At 39.7% G+C, this 14,372-nt stretch overlaps 1 protein-coding gene across 4 annotated transcripts in view; it reads right to left on the bottom strand.

Moving 5' to 3' along the window:
- LOC119798032 (adenylate cyclase type 9-like) overlaps window positions 1-13,887 on the bottom strand; it is a 62,757-nt gene extending 48,870 nt beyond the window's left edge. For 2 of the 4 annotated variants that reach the window (XM_038307360.1, XM_038307363.1), the window contains exons 1-2: window positions 12,223-13,887; window positions 10,143-12,134 (exon numbers count right to left, since the gene is read on the bottom strand). In XM_038307360.1, the coding sequence (XP_038163288.1) occupies window positions 10,143-12,000 (1,858 nt within the window). In that variant the 5' untranslated portion in view covers window positions 12,001-12,134; window positions 12,223-13,887. Of the gene's footprint in view, window positions 1-10,142; window positions 12,135-12,218 lie in introns of all 4 variants that reach the window. The other 2 variants (XM_038307362.1, XM_038307361.1) reach the window with 2 other exon arrangements.
- Between the last annotated feature and the right edge of the window lie 485 nt (window positions 13,888-14,372).

Below are 14,372 nucleotides of genomic sequence, written 5' to 3'. Positions count from 1 at the left end.
ATAACAGGGTTACAGTTATCTCAAGTTACCCCACTAGGAATCCACCTGTGAGACCATAGTTTTGCAACTACAAACTCAAAGGTCAATTTTAATATTCAACCAAAGTGGCAGTGATTGGAAACAATGGCCATGAAATGGCAGACCATATAGAATAACTGGTATCAGCAGAGTCTGAGGTCAAAATGCAGGTCAGGAAATTTCCTGGGAGACCCCCAAACTTCTAGCAGCCTTCAGCTTGGTTTAAGAGCGGTGTCCAGATAACTTCTTGGAATAGCTATCCATGGCTTAACAGCTCTTCTAAAACCTTATATAATCAGGTGCAGGGTTCCTCAATTCCATTCCTCAGTATCCTGTGTCTTGTACCTTTTATATGCATCTCTGCTTCGACATCTAAATCAATATAATCAGTGCCATGAGGCCCTCCTCTGCAAAGGAAATTACATATGATCCAGGTGGATTGAAGGCTCTAACTGAAAAACACAGGAGAAACCCCTGCATCCACATGCCATTTAATTAGTTAACATAGAAGTCATTTATTTGACTTCTCATTGCATATAGCATGCCCAATGAGAACCTATGCATGCATCTGTAGAAATAGCAAATTCTATGCAGAAAGACCTTAGGATAGGAAACAGGACCTTCTTGGTAACTTACAGCAGTGCCAACAACTGTGACACCGTAAAGCTGGCTACATAACGCTCAACAGAAAAATGGTCAGGAGTAGCCATCATGGTTTCTTCTTATGATCTAAGGACAATCAACTAACCAAGATGAGAAAAAATTAATAAAAGTGAGTTATACAGCTTCATAAGCTAATCTGTCACATGCAATTTCATTTTTTGTCTTTCTGTGTTGTTTTACACCAAAAAACAGTTAAGATCACATGAGTAACAACATCTGAAAATGTAAACGGAAAGTAAAAATTGTGCTTATGAGAAAAATAATATGAAATAGCTTGGTAATACAGTTACTTTGTAATAAAGTTCCCTGACAAACTGCAGTATAAAAATGAGCCTAGAGAAATGGATGGCTTCCGATTATGTTTGGGAATGTTTCAATAATGATATGGCTTAAGATCTAGATATCTTTGCATTTTGAGCATATTCACTTTGGTCCAAAATAGCACTGCAGTGAAACAGTTTATTATATTAAGAAGAAAACACAAAGGCAGCTGGGGACTAACAAAAAAGGACCCCAAACCTGACATTTGATGAGATCCATCCAGCACACAGGAAGATCTGGAGGGAAGATTTGACTAAAGACAGACGGACAAACGACATAAAAGCAGTGTTATACAACAGGCCCCGAAAACAGACATGGGTGTCAGGTGGGAGACGGAGGCGATGAGACAGAAAGCAAGAGTGAGGAAAAGAAAAGGAGAGGAAGCGATAATTCAAAGACCTATAGGAGATAAAGAAGTAGGATACTTTATTACTAATCCTGATGCATGTGGAGCTCAATATAAAGCACTAAAACACAAGTAGTGTGGGAAGTCAATATCTATATATTAGAGGCATTAATGTTATTTTTAAGGTGTGGGCTGTTCTTTGTTCAGAATGTAATGAATAAACCGCAAACAACTCCACAGAATATTACATACAAGTGTTTTGTGCACAGGTTTGAAATGATTACATATAATCTGTAATCTGTAATCCAATGGACAGGCTGGAATCTATATGCATGCACCTCTACAAATGTGATTAAATCTTCCTCGCCAAGTTGTAGACATAATGTTTGCCCCTAGTTGCCAGGTAATGCTAATGTTTAGGTTCAAATGGATACGGCTACCTCCGCTTGGCTTATGAGCCCCTTTGCTTGACCAATTCAGCATCAAATTTCAATCGTTTGATGGATGTTCACCCTGGTTTTTATTAGTTTTTTGGAGGAATGCAAAACATAATGTTAAGAAGAAGCAATTTCTCAGCTCTATCATGGAACACTAAGATCGGGCAACATCTGAGCTTGCTGTACCATGACAATAAGCAACCAGTAACTCCTATAGGAGCAGAATTTATTTTGTAAAAGTGAAAATGTATATAAAAATGATATATTTCTATCGATCGATTGATGTACTGTATATATAATTTTTAATACTTTAATACTTTTCTTACACGCCAAGCTAGGCATGCTATGGATGTTTTATTTTATAATTAATTTTTATTAAAAAGTTGTAGCCATGACCTTAAAAGTAGGATTTCCATCATTTTTGGAATCACTGGTATTGCAAAGTAACCATTAACCATTTGAGCCAATTTGAATGCTCAGGAACAAACCAGAAACCGTAAAATATCCCAGCACCAAACTCGGTACTTTCTGTGAATGCAGCTATACATGGTGATGGACTAAGAAGAGGTGAACCAAGACAGAAGCTCTTGCAAAAAAACATGACTCCTTCAAACTTCCAATGTGCAGCTCCCCGGGTGGATAATTTGAATCATGTGGCCCATTTAAAAGGATGAGGTATTTGGTCAAATTGTTGAACGTTATGAGGAATCAAAGTCAGGTTTTCAAGCTAAAGAACATTTTACCCTCTGTCAGGCATGGTGTGGGCAGCATCATGCTGTTATGATGCCAGCGGCACTAAAACACCAGGCAAAGAAGAGACACTGCAACTCTAAACTCTTTAACTTCACCTCAAACTAACCACCCGACTGTTTAAAAAAAGACAAGTAATTGTCCCGACAGAAAAGTGGCATCAAACACATCAAAGGCTGCATTGGGAATAAATAACAGAGGGGCAAACACACTTTAGGAATGATTGCAACCTCAACCTGACACTTTGTGGGCCATGTTAGAAAGCAGAGTCCATGTAAGAGAAGCAACCAGTAAGTTGATGAATTTAAGTCTGAGCACCGAGTTCTCGCTTTTAAATACCATTCAACCTCAGTGCTTTATTAGCAGTTGACTGAACTGTGTTATCAGTTACTAAAATACAAAAATAAATTATTTAAAAGCACCCAAATAAAAATTCAGACCCATTATGCTTGTAACATATGGTGTTCCATACATTCACTGCTGCATAAGAGAACAAAACTGCTAAAAATGATGATAGGGGAGATTTTTTTTGGCAGGGGAGCATTAAAATTTAAATAACGACCAGATGTGAATAATTCCTCTTAAAAATTGGAAACTTTGTTCTCTCAGAGGATTAATTAAAGATTCAAAAACAATCCTTTTTTAAAGTTTTTTTTTTATCATTTTAACAACTTGTAAAAAAATAAATAATATATATATATATATATATATATATATATATATATATATATATATATATATATATATATAAAAATAATTAGTTTGCAGAAAACACAATGCAGGCAAACTTCTAAATTTTGTTTTAAGTTTAGGACTTCAACTTAATTATTAATTACAACTTAAGTTCTACTTCTACCTTTGCCAAACTTTGATTTCTATGATGTTGTAACTTTTCCCAACCTATGTGAAAGTATATGACTGAAAGCAGAGGTCATTTAGCAAATGTACTGAATTAACTACTGTCAGTAAACTATATGTTTTAATACTAGGACTGTACTCTTGTAATAAAGTCGTAATGTTACGAGAATGAAGTCATGACAGAATAAAGTTGACAGATTATTAGTTCTTTCAAAAAAAAAAAATCCTATGTAACAGCCTAACAATGTGATGCTAATGGGCTAAATGTTTTAATATTTCCTTCTTTGTAAAACCGATATGAAGGTATAACTTCAACAGATTCTTAACAGTCCTCATTTCATTGCAGGGGATGACAGCTCAAGGGTTGTCATTTAATAATATTGACTTTATTCTTCTAATATTACGATTGATTTCATATTATTATGATATATGGTAATATTATGACCTTATTCTCATAATATTACGACTTTATAATGTTTCTTTATTCTCATAATACAAAGACCTGTAGTTCTACTACTTTATTCTCATAATATTAAATACTGTAAAAAACAAAATTCTCTTTAGTCCGGCCTGAAAAACTCTGTTGTAGTGTTTGGACCTTTGATCGCTGCGGTTTCTACAAAACTTTCAGCCAAACCTGATTATTGGTAACAAGTTTAAACTTAAACAGCAATTAAATAAATTGCTTTATTGTTATTATACAGAAACTGATATATTATTTCTATTGGGAGTATCTCTTTAGCAGCAATTTGTGCTGCTAAAATATAATATTATAAGAACATTAACTCAAAAGCCAACTCCAAAAGACGGTTTTCCTGGATTTCACAATTAAAATCAGGAAAGTTAGCCAAACTTCCACCTGTTGAAATAACCAAAAACTTCATAGGTATAAGAACTGGCCACTTAACCAATGACTACAACTTTATTTTCTGAACCAACCCAAATTATTATCCCTTTATTTAACACATTGTTTCAGCTGTACACAACTGGAAACAGTTTTTCCAGTACAAAAGAGGGAAGCTGTTCTTGTTACAGTGCAATTCATTAGTCTTACATGCATTTTTCTCATAATTAAACTGATAATCTCTTAAAAAGCTATTACAGCCCCTGAAAACAGATTCAATTATCCGGTTTCATCCCTCTCTCCGTCTCTCTGAACAGGAAACTGCTGCTCTGTGTTTCAGTGGAGTAACTAGATGCCATTCAATCCCCGCTTTTCTCCTGCACAACAATAGCTGCTTGTCAATATTTCACTCTTTCACTGTTTGCCAGCCTGGAAATAGAGAGTGATGGGACCATTTAGAGCCAAGAGTGAATACACTCTGACATAAGACCTGACAATAGAACAGACCATTTCTTTTCACCAGTGACCTAAGATTAGACATCCCACATGGAATTCCCTGCAGGAGAGATTAGTTTCTGTGATACTGGTTCACTGTGCTCTGTGTGTATTTTATGTGTGAGCTTCAATGAGACCTTACAGCATATCTATATTAATATGGGACATTTTTGTAGTTTCTAAGCTATGAACAGTAATCAAATGTTTTATTAAGATTGTTGAAAAAGCATATGCATGTCAAAATAAATTCAATAATTTATTAAAGAATAATTGCTGTATTAATATTTCATATTTATATCCTTTATATCAGCCTGTTGGGATAAAACTACTAAAGACTGAAATTACTCCTATGTATATATCAAATATTTATTGTTAAAATTTTATTTTTGAGTTTTCTTATTTTTCAGGAAGTCTCATATAATTGCTTAATTGAGTGTCCAGAATCCAACAATAAAAAATCTGCTATACTTTTTAAGTGATAATCATTTCTAAGTTTAACTCATTAATGCCTTTTAAAGGGACTTGACACAGACCTGTGTCTAAAGTTGTACCACTAGATCAAGTTAACAAAAATGGGCTTGTTTATATACTTATTTGTCAAGCAGATTCCAGTACACACACACCCACATGCTTTCACTTGCCTAAATTATCAGCCTTATGGAATGCTGTTATGTTATGATAATGATTTTTGTTATGCTAATGATTTTTAGCTATACTGCCACAGGTGTGGCAATAAATCGACCTCTGGAATAATATTTAAAAAAACTTGAAAAGGAAAAAAATTTCTATCCTTTCTCCACTTCTTAGCTAATGTGTGCTCAAAATGCTCTGCTTGAAAAGCCTTCCCCCTATGATGTCATAAGGGGAATTAAACTGTCCAGAGCAGTCTGTCTGTAGCTGCCAATTTGTCAAGCTCCAGCCTTCATCTAATGTATTATCCCCCACTTTTAGCTACAGTGCTACCTTTATGAACTCTGACTGGTTGTCATGGCAGCAGGTTGAGGGGGCACGGCCTTCTGGAGGAAGGGATGTCAGGAAAGCCAAGAGAAGTTGTCCAGATTAGGCTAAAGGGCAGATTAGACTTCTGCAACCGTACACATCAAATGTTGCTTGGGTCTGGAAGCGAACCAGTTTTGCTGGTATGCTTCTGCACCGTCGGTCTGGAATTTCTAGAGATGCACAGCAGTTTCCCGCCAAAGCAGAAGGGGGAGCCTATTCGAGAACTTTCAAGAACATCGACGGATTGTACTTCCAAACCTCCTCGATTAACCTTTCGTTGCAGTTGTCCATTGTATTTTTATTCTTAGGTTTTTAAAAATGGCACACCCTGGCACCAAATCGAGAAGGATGACCACACAGACAGCCAAAAGGACCAATAACAGCTGCTTTTTGTCTGCGCATGTTTGCGACCGTCCGACGCATAGTCAGGATTTTTTTGAGGTGTACGACGACGGTTGCAAAACCTCTGAGAGGGGGGCGTGGTCGTGCATAGAGACAGATTTGACGGTTGGTGAGACTGTGCGTCAGAAGCATAAATTGGCCTTAAACGAGGAGGTTTCTGGTACATGCCGTCTGCCTAATCTAAGAGGAATTTTCCTGCACAAATGACAAAAACCTGCTCTGGGGGCATTGTTAATATTTTACATTTTTAAAGGAAGAATAATATCAGAGTTTTGAATCCAATATAAATCAAATTTTCACTTCCACAAAATCCTATCCCAAATTGACAAAAAATGATGACTCCATGCATTCGAAGGCTGAACCATTGTAATCCTTAACTGTCAGGAAGTCCAAAAAAGGCTGTTCAAAGTCCTAAACTAGCATAAAAGAATTAAAAACAGTTGATCAATTTTAGACGGTTTCCATTGGCGCGATGTTGAATTCCTAATCCTCCATCTCACATCTAAACTGCCTAATAATCAAGTTACATCATACTTCAGACATGACTGTCTCATATGTTTCCAACGGACTGCTTTTCTCACAGGCTGCAGATTTAGAGATGATTTATAAAGTTTCTAAAAGAATGGTGGGCAGACTATATCTTATGTTTTGGAGGCTCCTCTCCTGTGGAACCTACTGGTTTTAAAGGAATAGTACACCCAAAACATGATTAGCCTTCATTTTCTACTCGACCCCATGCTGAACAACACTTTGGAGTACTTTTTTGATATCTCAAATGCATCTGGAGATCTGGGAGGCTTCTTGCTGTCTGCTGACATTCAAATAATGGAGGTCTGTGGCGCCCGAGGCAGAAAGGTCCATAAAAGTCCACAAAAAACGTGTCAATATTCCTCCATACTGATCGTCCAATGTATTCCAAGTGTCCTGAGTGGGTAGCATCCAGAATTTACTCGAAACGAAGTCATTTAGAATGTTTTTAGAGCATAAACAGTAGTGTAGTAATGGAGGAATATTGACACGTTTTTTGTGGACTTTTATGGACCTTTCTGTCTCGGTCACCATAGACCTCCATTATTTGAATGTCAGCAGACAGCAAGAAACCTCCCAGATCTCCAGATGCATTTGAGATATCAAAAAAGTACTCCAGAGTGTTGTTCAGCATGGGGGTGAGTAGAAAATGAAGGCTAATCATGTTTTGGGTGTACTATTCCTTTAATCCAGCTTGTCTACAATCATTTTCTTTTCCTTTCACCTATCCTCACCCTGCCATATTATCCTGCCTCTATCCAAATTGGGATCATCTGCTTTGTTTTTGATAAACCAATTCTTATTTTATCTCTGTTTCTTTCCCTCTCTTAATAGAAGCTACATCTATCCTAGTTTTCTGTTTAGCTCTGATATCTTCTGGGAGAGATCTGCTGCCAACAGCTTCCCTTTCTCATTCTATTAAAGATGTCCATGTATCTGTCTTTTAGCCATCAATGTCTCTCTTTTAGATATGCTAAAAGAAGGAGATATTCTGTAAATCAGATTCTCCTCCCAATGCTTTCACAACAAGCACATAGCTTATCTGATTAGCTGTGCTTCTCTCCTCGATGAGGCAAATAAAGGAGCTACTGCTAGTAACAAGTAACACAGAAACTGTGCTTCTGTGTTACTTGTGTGTTTTTCCAAGTGTTTCATAGCAGATTGCCGCTTGCACTGAGCTGGGTTCTGAAGGAGGTTTCTTTCTGTTAAAGGGGAGATTTCTTTCCCACTCTTAACATGTTGCTTAAAAGAGATTGCTGCAAAGTTAGGGGCTCAATGCAATCGACAGTGTACTGTTGCAACATGATTGCTGCCAAGTCTGTGGCTTGTTGAAATTGGTTGGGATTTCCATTCTTTCTGAATTTTTTGAGAAATAGATTAAACTTAACTTTAATGTCTATTTACTGGAACTGAACAGGGACGTTTATTGACTACAAATCAGTTTATAGGATTAAACTAAATTGACAATATAGTTATGTTTTGTGTAGTGAGAAGACATTTTTTGTGCATAATATTTATATATAATATTAAATAATAATATATAAATTTTATGTATATAATAAGAAATGGATCAATACATTGGCCTGTCTATATTTTGGGCTGATTAGCGGTTTCTTCTTGTAAAGGAATCAGCTGATGAATGCATGCATTCGCCGATTAATTAGTGCAATCAGCAGCCACGTCTACAGATAACTTGAAGTGCATGCACTGCAGGAACCTCCATTTGCTATTCCTTGCAAAAGTTTTTTTGGATTTGATATTAAATGTTTTCTTTTTCTTATCAGATAGACACTTGTGTAAACTATGGTATAATTTGTGTGTGGAGCTAAAAAAACCCCCAAAAACAATACTGACTTGAAAGAAAAAAAAATTGACAGCACATTGTGGATATCATTTAGACTGATACAATTATCGGTATCAGCATTAAAACCTGTATCGGCCAATTCTAATAGAAAAAAATGAATTGAATTGACTGAATTAATCCATTATTAATTAATAATAAATAAACGGTGTACATTTTTATTAGCTGTGAAAAGATTAACTCATTTGATTTAGAGTGTTATTTAAATTTTCAGGTTTAAAATATTTCACAGTTTATGTATTTACTATATTTTTGTACACAGCTCAACAACCTGAAGCATTTTTGTTTCTGTGCAATTTTAAAAAGCTTCTCATTTAAAATAAAAAGTCTAAAATGTAAACATTCAAGAACCTTTGGCATCTTCAGTTCATTCAAGAGTTTGACAGGTTTCCGAATCTAGACCAGTTTGTTTTTCTCTCCTGTCACTTTGCTGTCGGCGGTCTCTCTGGCCTCTGTAGCCTTTCGCACTAATGTTGGCAGGTACAATATGATGAGCACAAGTTTAATTCACTGGAGCCCAGTGAAATAGCTAATCTTGGAACAGTAAATCCAGTCAGTTCTCACCGAGAGCACAATCTCAACTCACACCACCCAGCTGCAGTATCAGAACACAAACACAGCCAAAGTAAGAGAGAAGAAGAGAGCTAAAACAAATCCTCGAGAGGGCCACAGCCTTGTTTGTCTACATCTAAACAAGATTATCAAACAGACCAGCTTTCTGTCAGTCACACATCTAAGCCCTCTCTCCCAAATGTAATTTTATCTCGCCATCCTTAAACCGCCGGTATCCACTGATGTTGTTATTATGCAAGTTGAAAACATTTGTCAGCAGCCAGGATTTCAAAATCTATTTGTCATATTCTGAGATTAAAGGTCCTAATCTCAGTGGCACAAGCATGCATGATTCAAAATACAAAGCAGTGCAGTGCCCTAGAATGTCACACCGCACAGATCCCATCAGAAGCAAGGTTTAGTGTAATTAAGACTTAAATAAAAAATGTGGTTTATGTTCTCCAAAAACATCTGTTGGCAGCTCCTAAAATAGATAATCTTATTTATATCTGGATGACAGGAAATGTGTAATGACACACAGCTGATCAAAAATAAAAATAACTAACTTTTAGGTGCTCTAATCTCTGCGTTTATTCAGATATATGCTTAATTTCAACTGGATTAGGGATCAGATAATATCTTGTAGCTTTGTCTAATCATACTTTGACCCCAGTCAGACCCGATCAGTGGAAACTGAATCATCAGTCTATATCAGGGGCCCCTAGGGCAGTTCTTGAGACATGTCCTGTAGCATTTAAATGGATTCCAGCTCCAAAACACTACAGTCAAATAGCTAAGATAGCCGCAAGGCATGTCATCAAGTAATTGGCTATTAATATGATTGACATGTTGGATCAGCAATACATTTAAAGTTGCAAGATAGAGTCTCTGAAGAAGTAAAGTTGAAGAAATGTAGTCTGTGATCTCTTAAAGTGTCCTTTTCTTGGAAGGTGACCTTTCAAGCCTTTTCAAGGATACCAGCACTTTTTTTTCTAATTAAGAAACAACTGTGGCTTGTCATTACAGGTCAATAATTAACTGAACTGTAAAAAGATAAAAGCTTCTTACCTTTCAGTTTCTCAATGGCGCTCTGCCCTGCTCTCTCGGCCACCTGCCCATCCTCCCGTTGATAACGGTCATCCAGGAACTGGGCAGTTGCTTCAGACAGATGGACCTTTCCTGCCACACCCAACTGCTCCATCAGGTTGGCCAGATTGACATCATTTGACCACACATCAAACTTGAACCTTTTTATTCCAAGGATCCCGCAAAGCACGGTGCCGGTGTGGACGCCGACTCGCATGTTGACAGTCTCGCAGGTCTCCTGGCAGAACTGTTCGATGGCCTGGATCATCCCTAATCCCATATCAACGCAGCAGTAAGCATGGTCTTCTCTGGGCTCAGGGCAGCCTGCCACACAGTAATAGCAGTCTCCTAGAGTGCTGATCTTCTCACAACAGGTTAATTCGCAGAGTCTGTCAAAACGTCCAAATAGGTCATTAAGGAGACCCACCAGAGCTGGTGCCTTCTTATTGGCTGACATTTTTGTGAAGCCAACAATATCGGCAAAGAGGATGCTCACAGGCTCCATGCGTTTCATGTTAAAGGGCCTGAATATTATTTGTCCTCTGGGTATGGAGGTCTTTTTGCGTCTGTGATTGCTATGAGGGTTATTCTTAGAACCTATTACACTTTGGCTTTGTAGGCCTCCTCCACTTCCTCCGCAGCCCACTGCCACAGCCGAGGCAGAGCAGGCACCAGAGGAATATCTCTTGCCAGAGCTCTCGCCGCCGCCCTCATCGTCCCCCTGCTTCATCAACTCATCTGCAACTCGTCTCGGCATGACCGAGTGGATCATTCGCTCCTTCAAGGCCTTCTCCACCTCCAAGTCTCTGCCATGCATTATGGCTTGGCCCACTTTGAGAAATGTGCTGCGGGAACGCACTTCGGACATGATAAAAAGGTGGATGCCAATGACGTGTGCACATAAGTGAAGCAGACCTTTGGCCGGACCAAGCCAGAGGAGCATGTTTTGCAAACCTGACACCTGTCCAGTAGCTTCATAGCTCCTTTGAAGCAATGGCAGCCATCCAAAAGCCTCAAATAAAACAGAATATAGGAGGCCCAGCATCACTGAGGCATACAGACGGATATGCAGGACGCTGTATACTAATAAAAGGACCTCCATGCAAAGGGAAAAGGTGCCGACAGGGGAGATGCACGACATCTGATGTGGAACCTCTTTGTTTAGAGAGATGTAAGAGGCGTTCACTTCAGCAGCCCAATCATATGTAGCCGTTTGCATCTGTGGAGCCAAAGTGATGGCAAATGTAAGGGCTATTAGCAGCAGGGAGGTCTGGTTGTACAGCCACATGTATGGCTTGGTGAAGGTGAACAGAAACAGGAGCAACAGCAACGTCAGGAAGGAGGCAGTGGGAGCAAGAAAAGTCACAGGGTGACAACGGCTACTGTTCACACCAAAGTACACCCCCCAGAGTAGAGAAGCCACTGCCAGGTAGAAGAGGACATAACGAAACCGCCTCTGTTTCTGAGGAAAGCACCTCTCCTGGCACGCCTCCTCCAGGACGGGGGAGTCGAACTTGGGGTCCCAGCACTGGGCAGCAGAGCGTTCAAACAGCTGAGGGGCCTTTGTCTGCACCTTGGGAGAGGAAGTTATGACCGGCCTGGAGTCCGCTGAGCTGCAGCTGGAGGAGATGCTGTACTTGTGGATGGTAGGGTTCACTTTACCCGAACCCCCTCCACCTCCTACACCCTTTGCAACTGGAAGTGGCTCATAATGCTGCTGCTGCATCTGTGTGGAATCATTTGCAATCCGCACCGTGATGGCGCCATCACCTCTGCCTGAGTCACAGATCACCTCCGTGCCGTGCATAAGAAGCTGCCTGTGATGTTGCAGAGTGGCCATGTTGACGAGCAGAGATGGAGAGAGGGGTGGAGGGTGGGAGGAAAGGGGAGGGGGGGTGCCACTGGGGTGTAAAAATCACTTAGTAATTTCTTCTGGTGGTTCTGGCAACACAGGAACGAAGAGGAGGAGAGACACTGGAAGGAAGGCAGCACAAAAAAAATGTGTTAGATGCAACAGTAAGACTGCAGGGGACAGAGGTGTCTGCTGCGAACACTCACTCACATTACGACGCGCCGTTCCACTTTCTACAGCACACCATTATCTGAGCAGTGGCTTTGCGTCAGCGCTCTTAATGCATGCATCCTCCTCAACAGAGAGACAGTCCAGCTTTCTCTCCAGCTGCGGCGCAAACATTGTCCTCACTGCCTCCTGGACCGAACATCCTTCTGGAAAAGGGACCGCCTGCGGTGGTGCAACAGATTTCCTCTCTTCAATCCGCGCGACCAGCAATCATTGCCACTGCAATTAACAAGTTTCTCCCATCATCCCTTAATTGGATTGTTTGATTGAGGAATAAATCTGTCAACACTTTGTTTGAAAATGTGGTAGGCTGTTGTTCTTATTGCAACATCCTGCATAACTGCTCTATTTATACACCAGTTTCATTACAAAATATTGTTTATGAGCAAAAAAAAAAAGAAATACATTGAGGTCGCACTAATTAGAAATGATGAGTAAATATATATATTTATGCATATTGTAATGCCACATAATAGCTTATTAAATATTTGAGAAGTCCTAATGCAGTTCATTAAAAAGTGTGCAAACTGTTATTACCTCCCACCGCCTCCACTAATGCACATTCTCCTGCCATCTTTATTGCAGCAGGCCCCCTTATTTTTATTTTTTTGCAACAGAAATTGAGTTTTTAAGTTGCTCCGAATCCCAGTGCAGGCCCCTGACAGCCAGGCCTATTCCCACGGATGCAGCCCCGTCCTTTCCTGAACTCCCCGCTCCGGATCTCCACTGTTTATTCCCTCCCCTCTCTCTTTCTCTCCGCTTTCCCAAGGAGAGGGGCCCTGGGTCTGCCCCCCGCTTCCCCTCTCAGACACGCATGATCCGCACTATCACTAGAAAAAAAACCTCCACGCACAGCCCCAGTTTTTTGGCGTGGATTTCCCCTCTGCTGGGAGTGTCTGCAACTTGTTGAGCGCAGTTGGCCAAACATATATGCAGCTACGGGGAACAGCCTCGGTCGGAACAGGCTGGGCTATAAATAGTGATGATTAAACTGTTGCAAATAACACCACCCGCAGATGGTAAAACAGGAATGCTTTTCTAGAACTTATTCCCAGAAGCGTGAGGATTGCTTCGGTTAAAGTGTTACAGTAAAGGCCCTCATCTCAAACTTTTCCCTTTTCTTCCAGGCCGTATTTCCTGCGTTTGGAGCGCAGACCCAGTTCTGGAGTCTCTGCTTATTTGGAGATGAGGCTGGATTCCCTCCTCTCGCATTCCCTTGGAGCAAAGAAAGGAGAAAAATCCACAGGGTGAGTTTGAGTCTTGGTGATCCTCGGTTGGATTATCTTGGGAAAAGGAGAGGAAGACACGCAAAAAACACGCTCCTTATCTCCTGATCACAAGCAATTCCTCAGGTCTTGGTAGCTCTAGTTTTCCCTGGCATGCATGCGTCCAACAAACACCAGGCTGTGCGCTCCGGCGGTGGTGCGTCCTCTTCCGTCCGTTCGGTGGCGCGTTGCCACCCTTTTCCCTTCCCTCTGAGACGGAGTTACTGTCTGACTGGAATGACAAACAGGTGTAGATGTATCTGTCTTATCCGGACGACAGTAGGCTCTCCACTCTTCTAACAGCCACCATCTTCGCTGAGAGTGGGTCGGGAATCCTTCCCCAGCTGTTGTGGCGGTGCTGCTTGACGAGACCAGGCAATCTGTGAAGTTCACCAAGTTGTCAAGAACACTACTTCCGGTTTTATTAAGCAAAAGACAGACATTGTAGAATAAAGAGTATTCCGAATCGAAACTATCAAAAACATAAGCAAATATCCCCATCAAAAGCCCCATAGACCTATTATTATAATATACATTCAGAATTTTAGGAATTTTACATATTTTTAACTTAATTGCAGTTAAAATAACAGTTTTCAGATTTCTATAAAATCTGAATTGGAACTCAAGAAAAACTGATAAATTCAGCTGTTTTTAAAATTTATTTTGAAATAAAACATTTAGCGGATGAAAAATTGGATCCTATCTCAATACCACTGAGGCTATCACGTTATTTTTTAGATAATTAGTAAAACACAATTTGTAAAAAAAAAATAAATAAATAAAATGGACCCAAAGGACCTATCAGTAACCATGTCTGTTCCAGCGCAGATCATCATTCAATTAGTATTATGTCTTCAGTACAAGGGC

This window comes from Cyprinodon tularosa, unplaced genomic scaffold (genome assembly GCF_016077235.1).
Source record: "Cyprinodon tularosa strain WSP-4 unplaced genomic scaffold, ASM1607723v1 ctg608, whole genome shotgun sequence".
NCBI lineage: Eukaryota > Metazoa > Chordata > Actinopteri > Cyprinodontiformes > Cyprinodontidae > Cyprinodon > Cyprinodon tularosa.
This window is presented reverse-complemented; position numbering and strand designations above follow the sequence as displayed.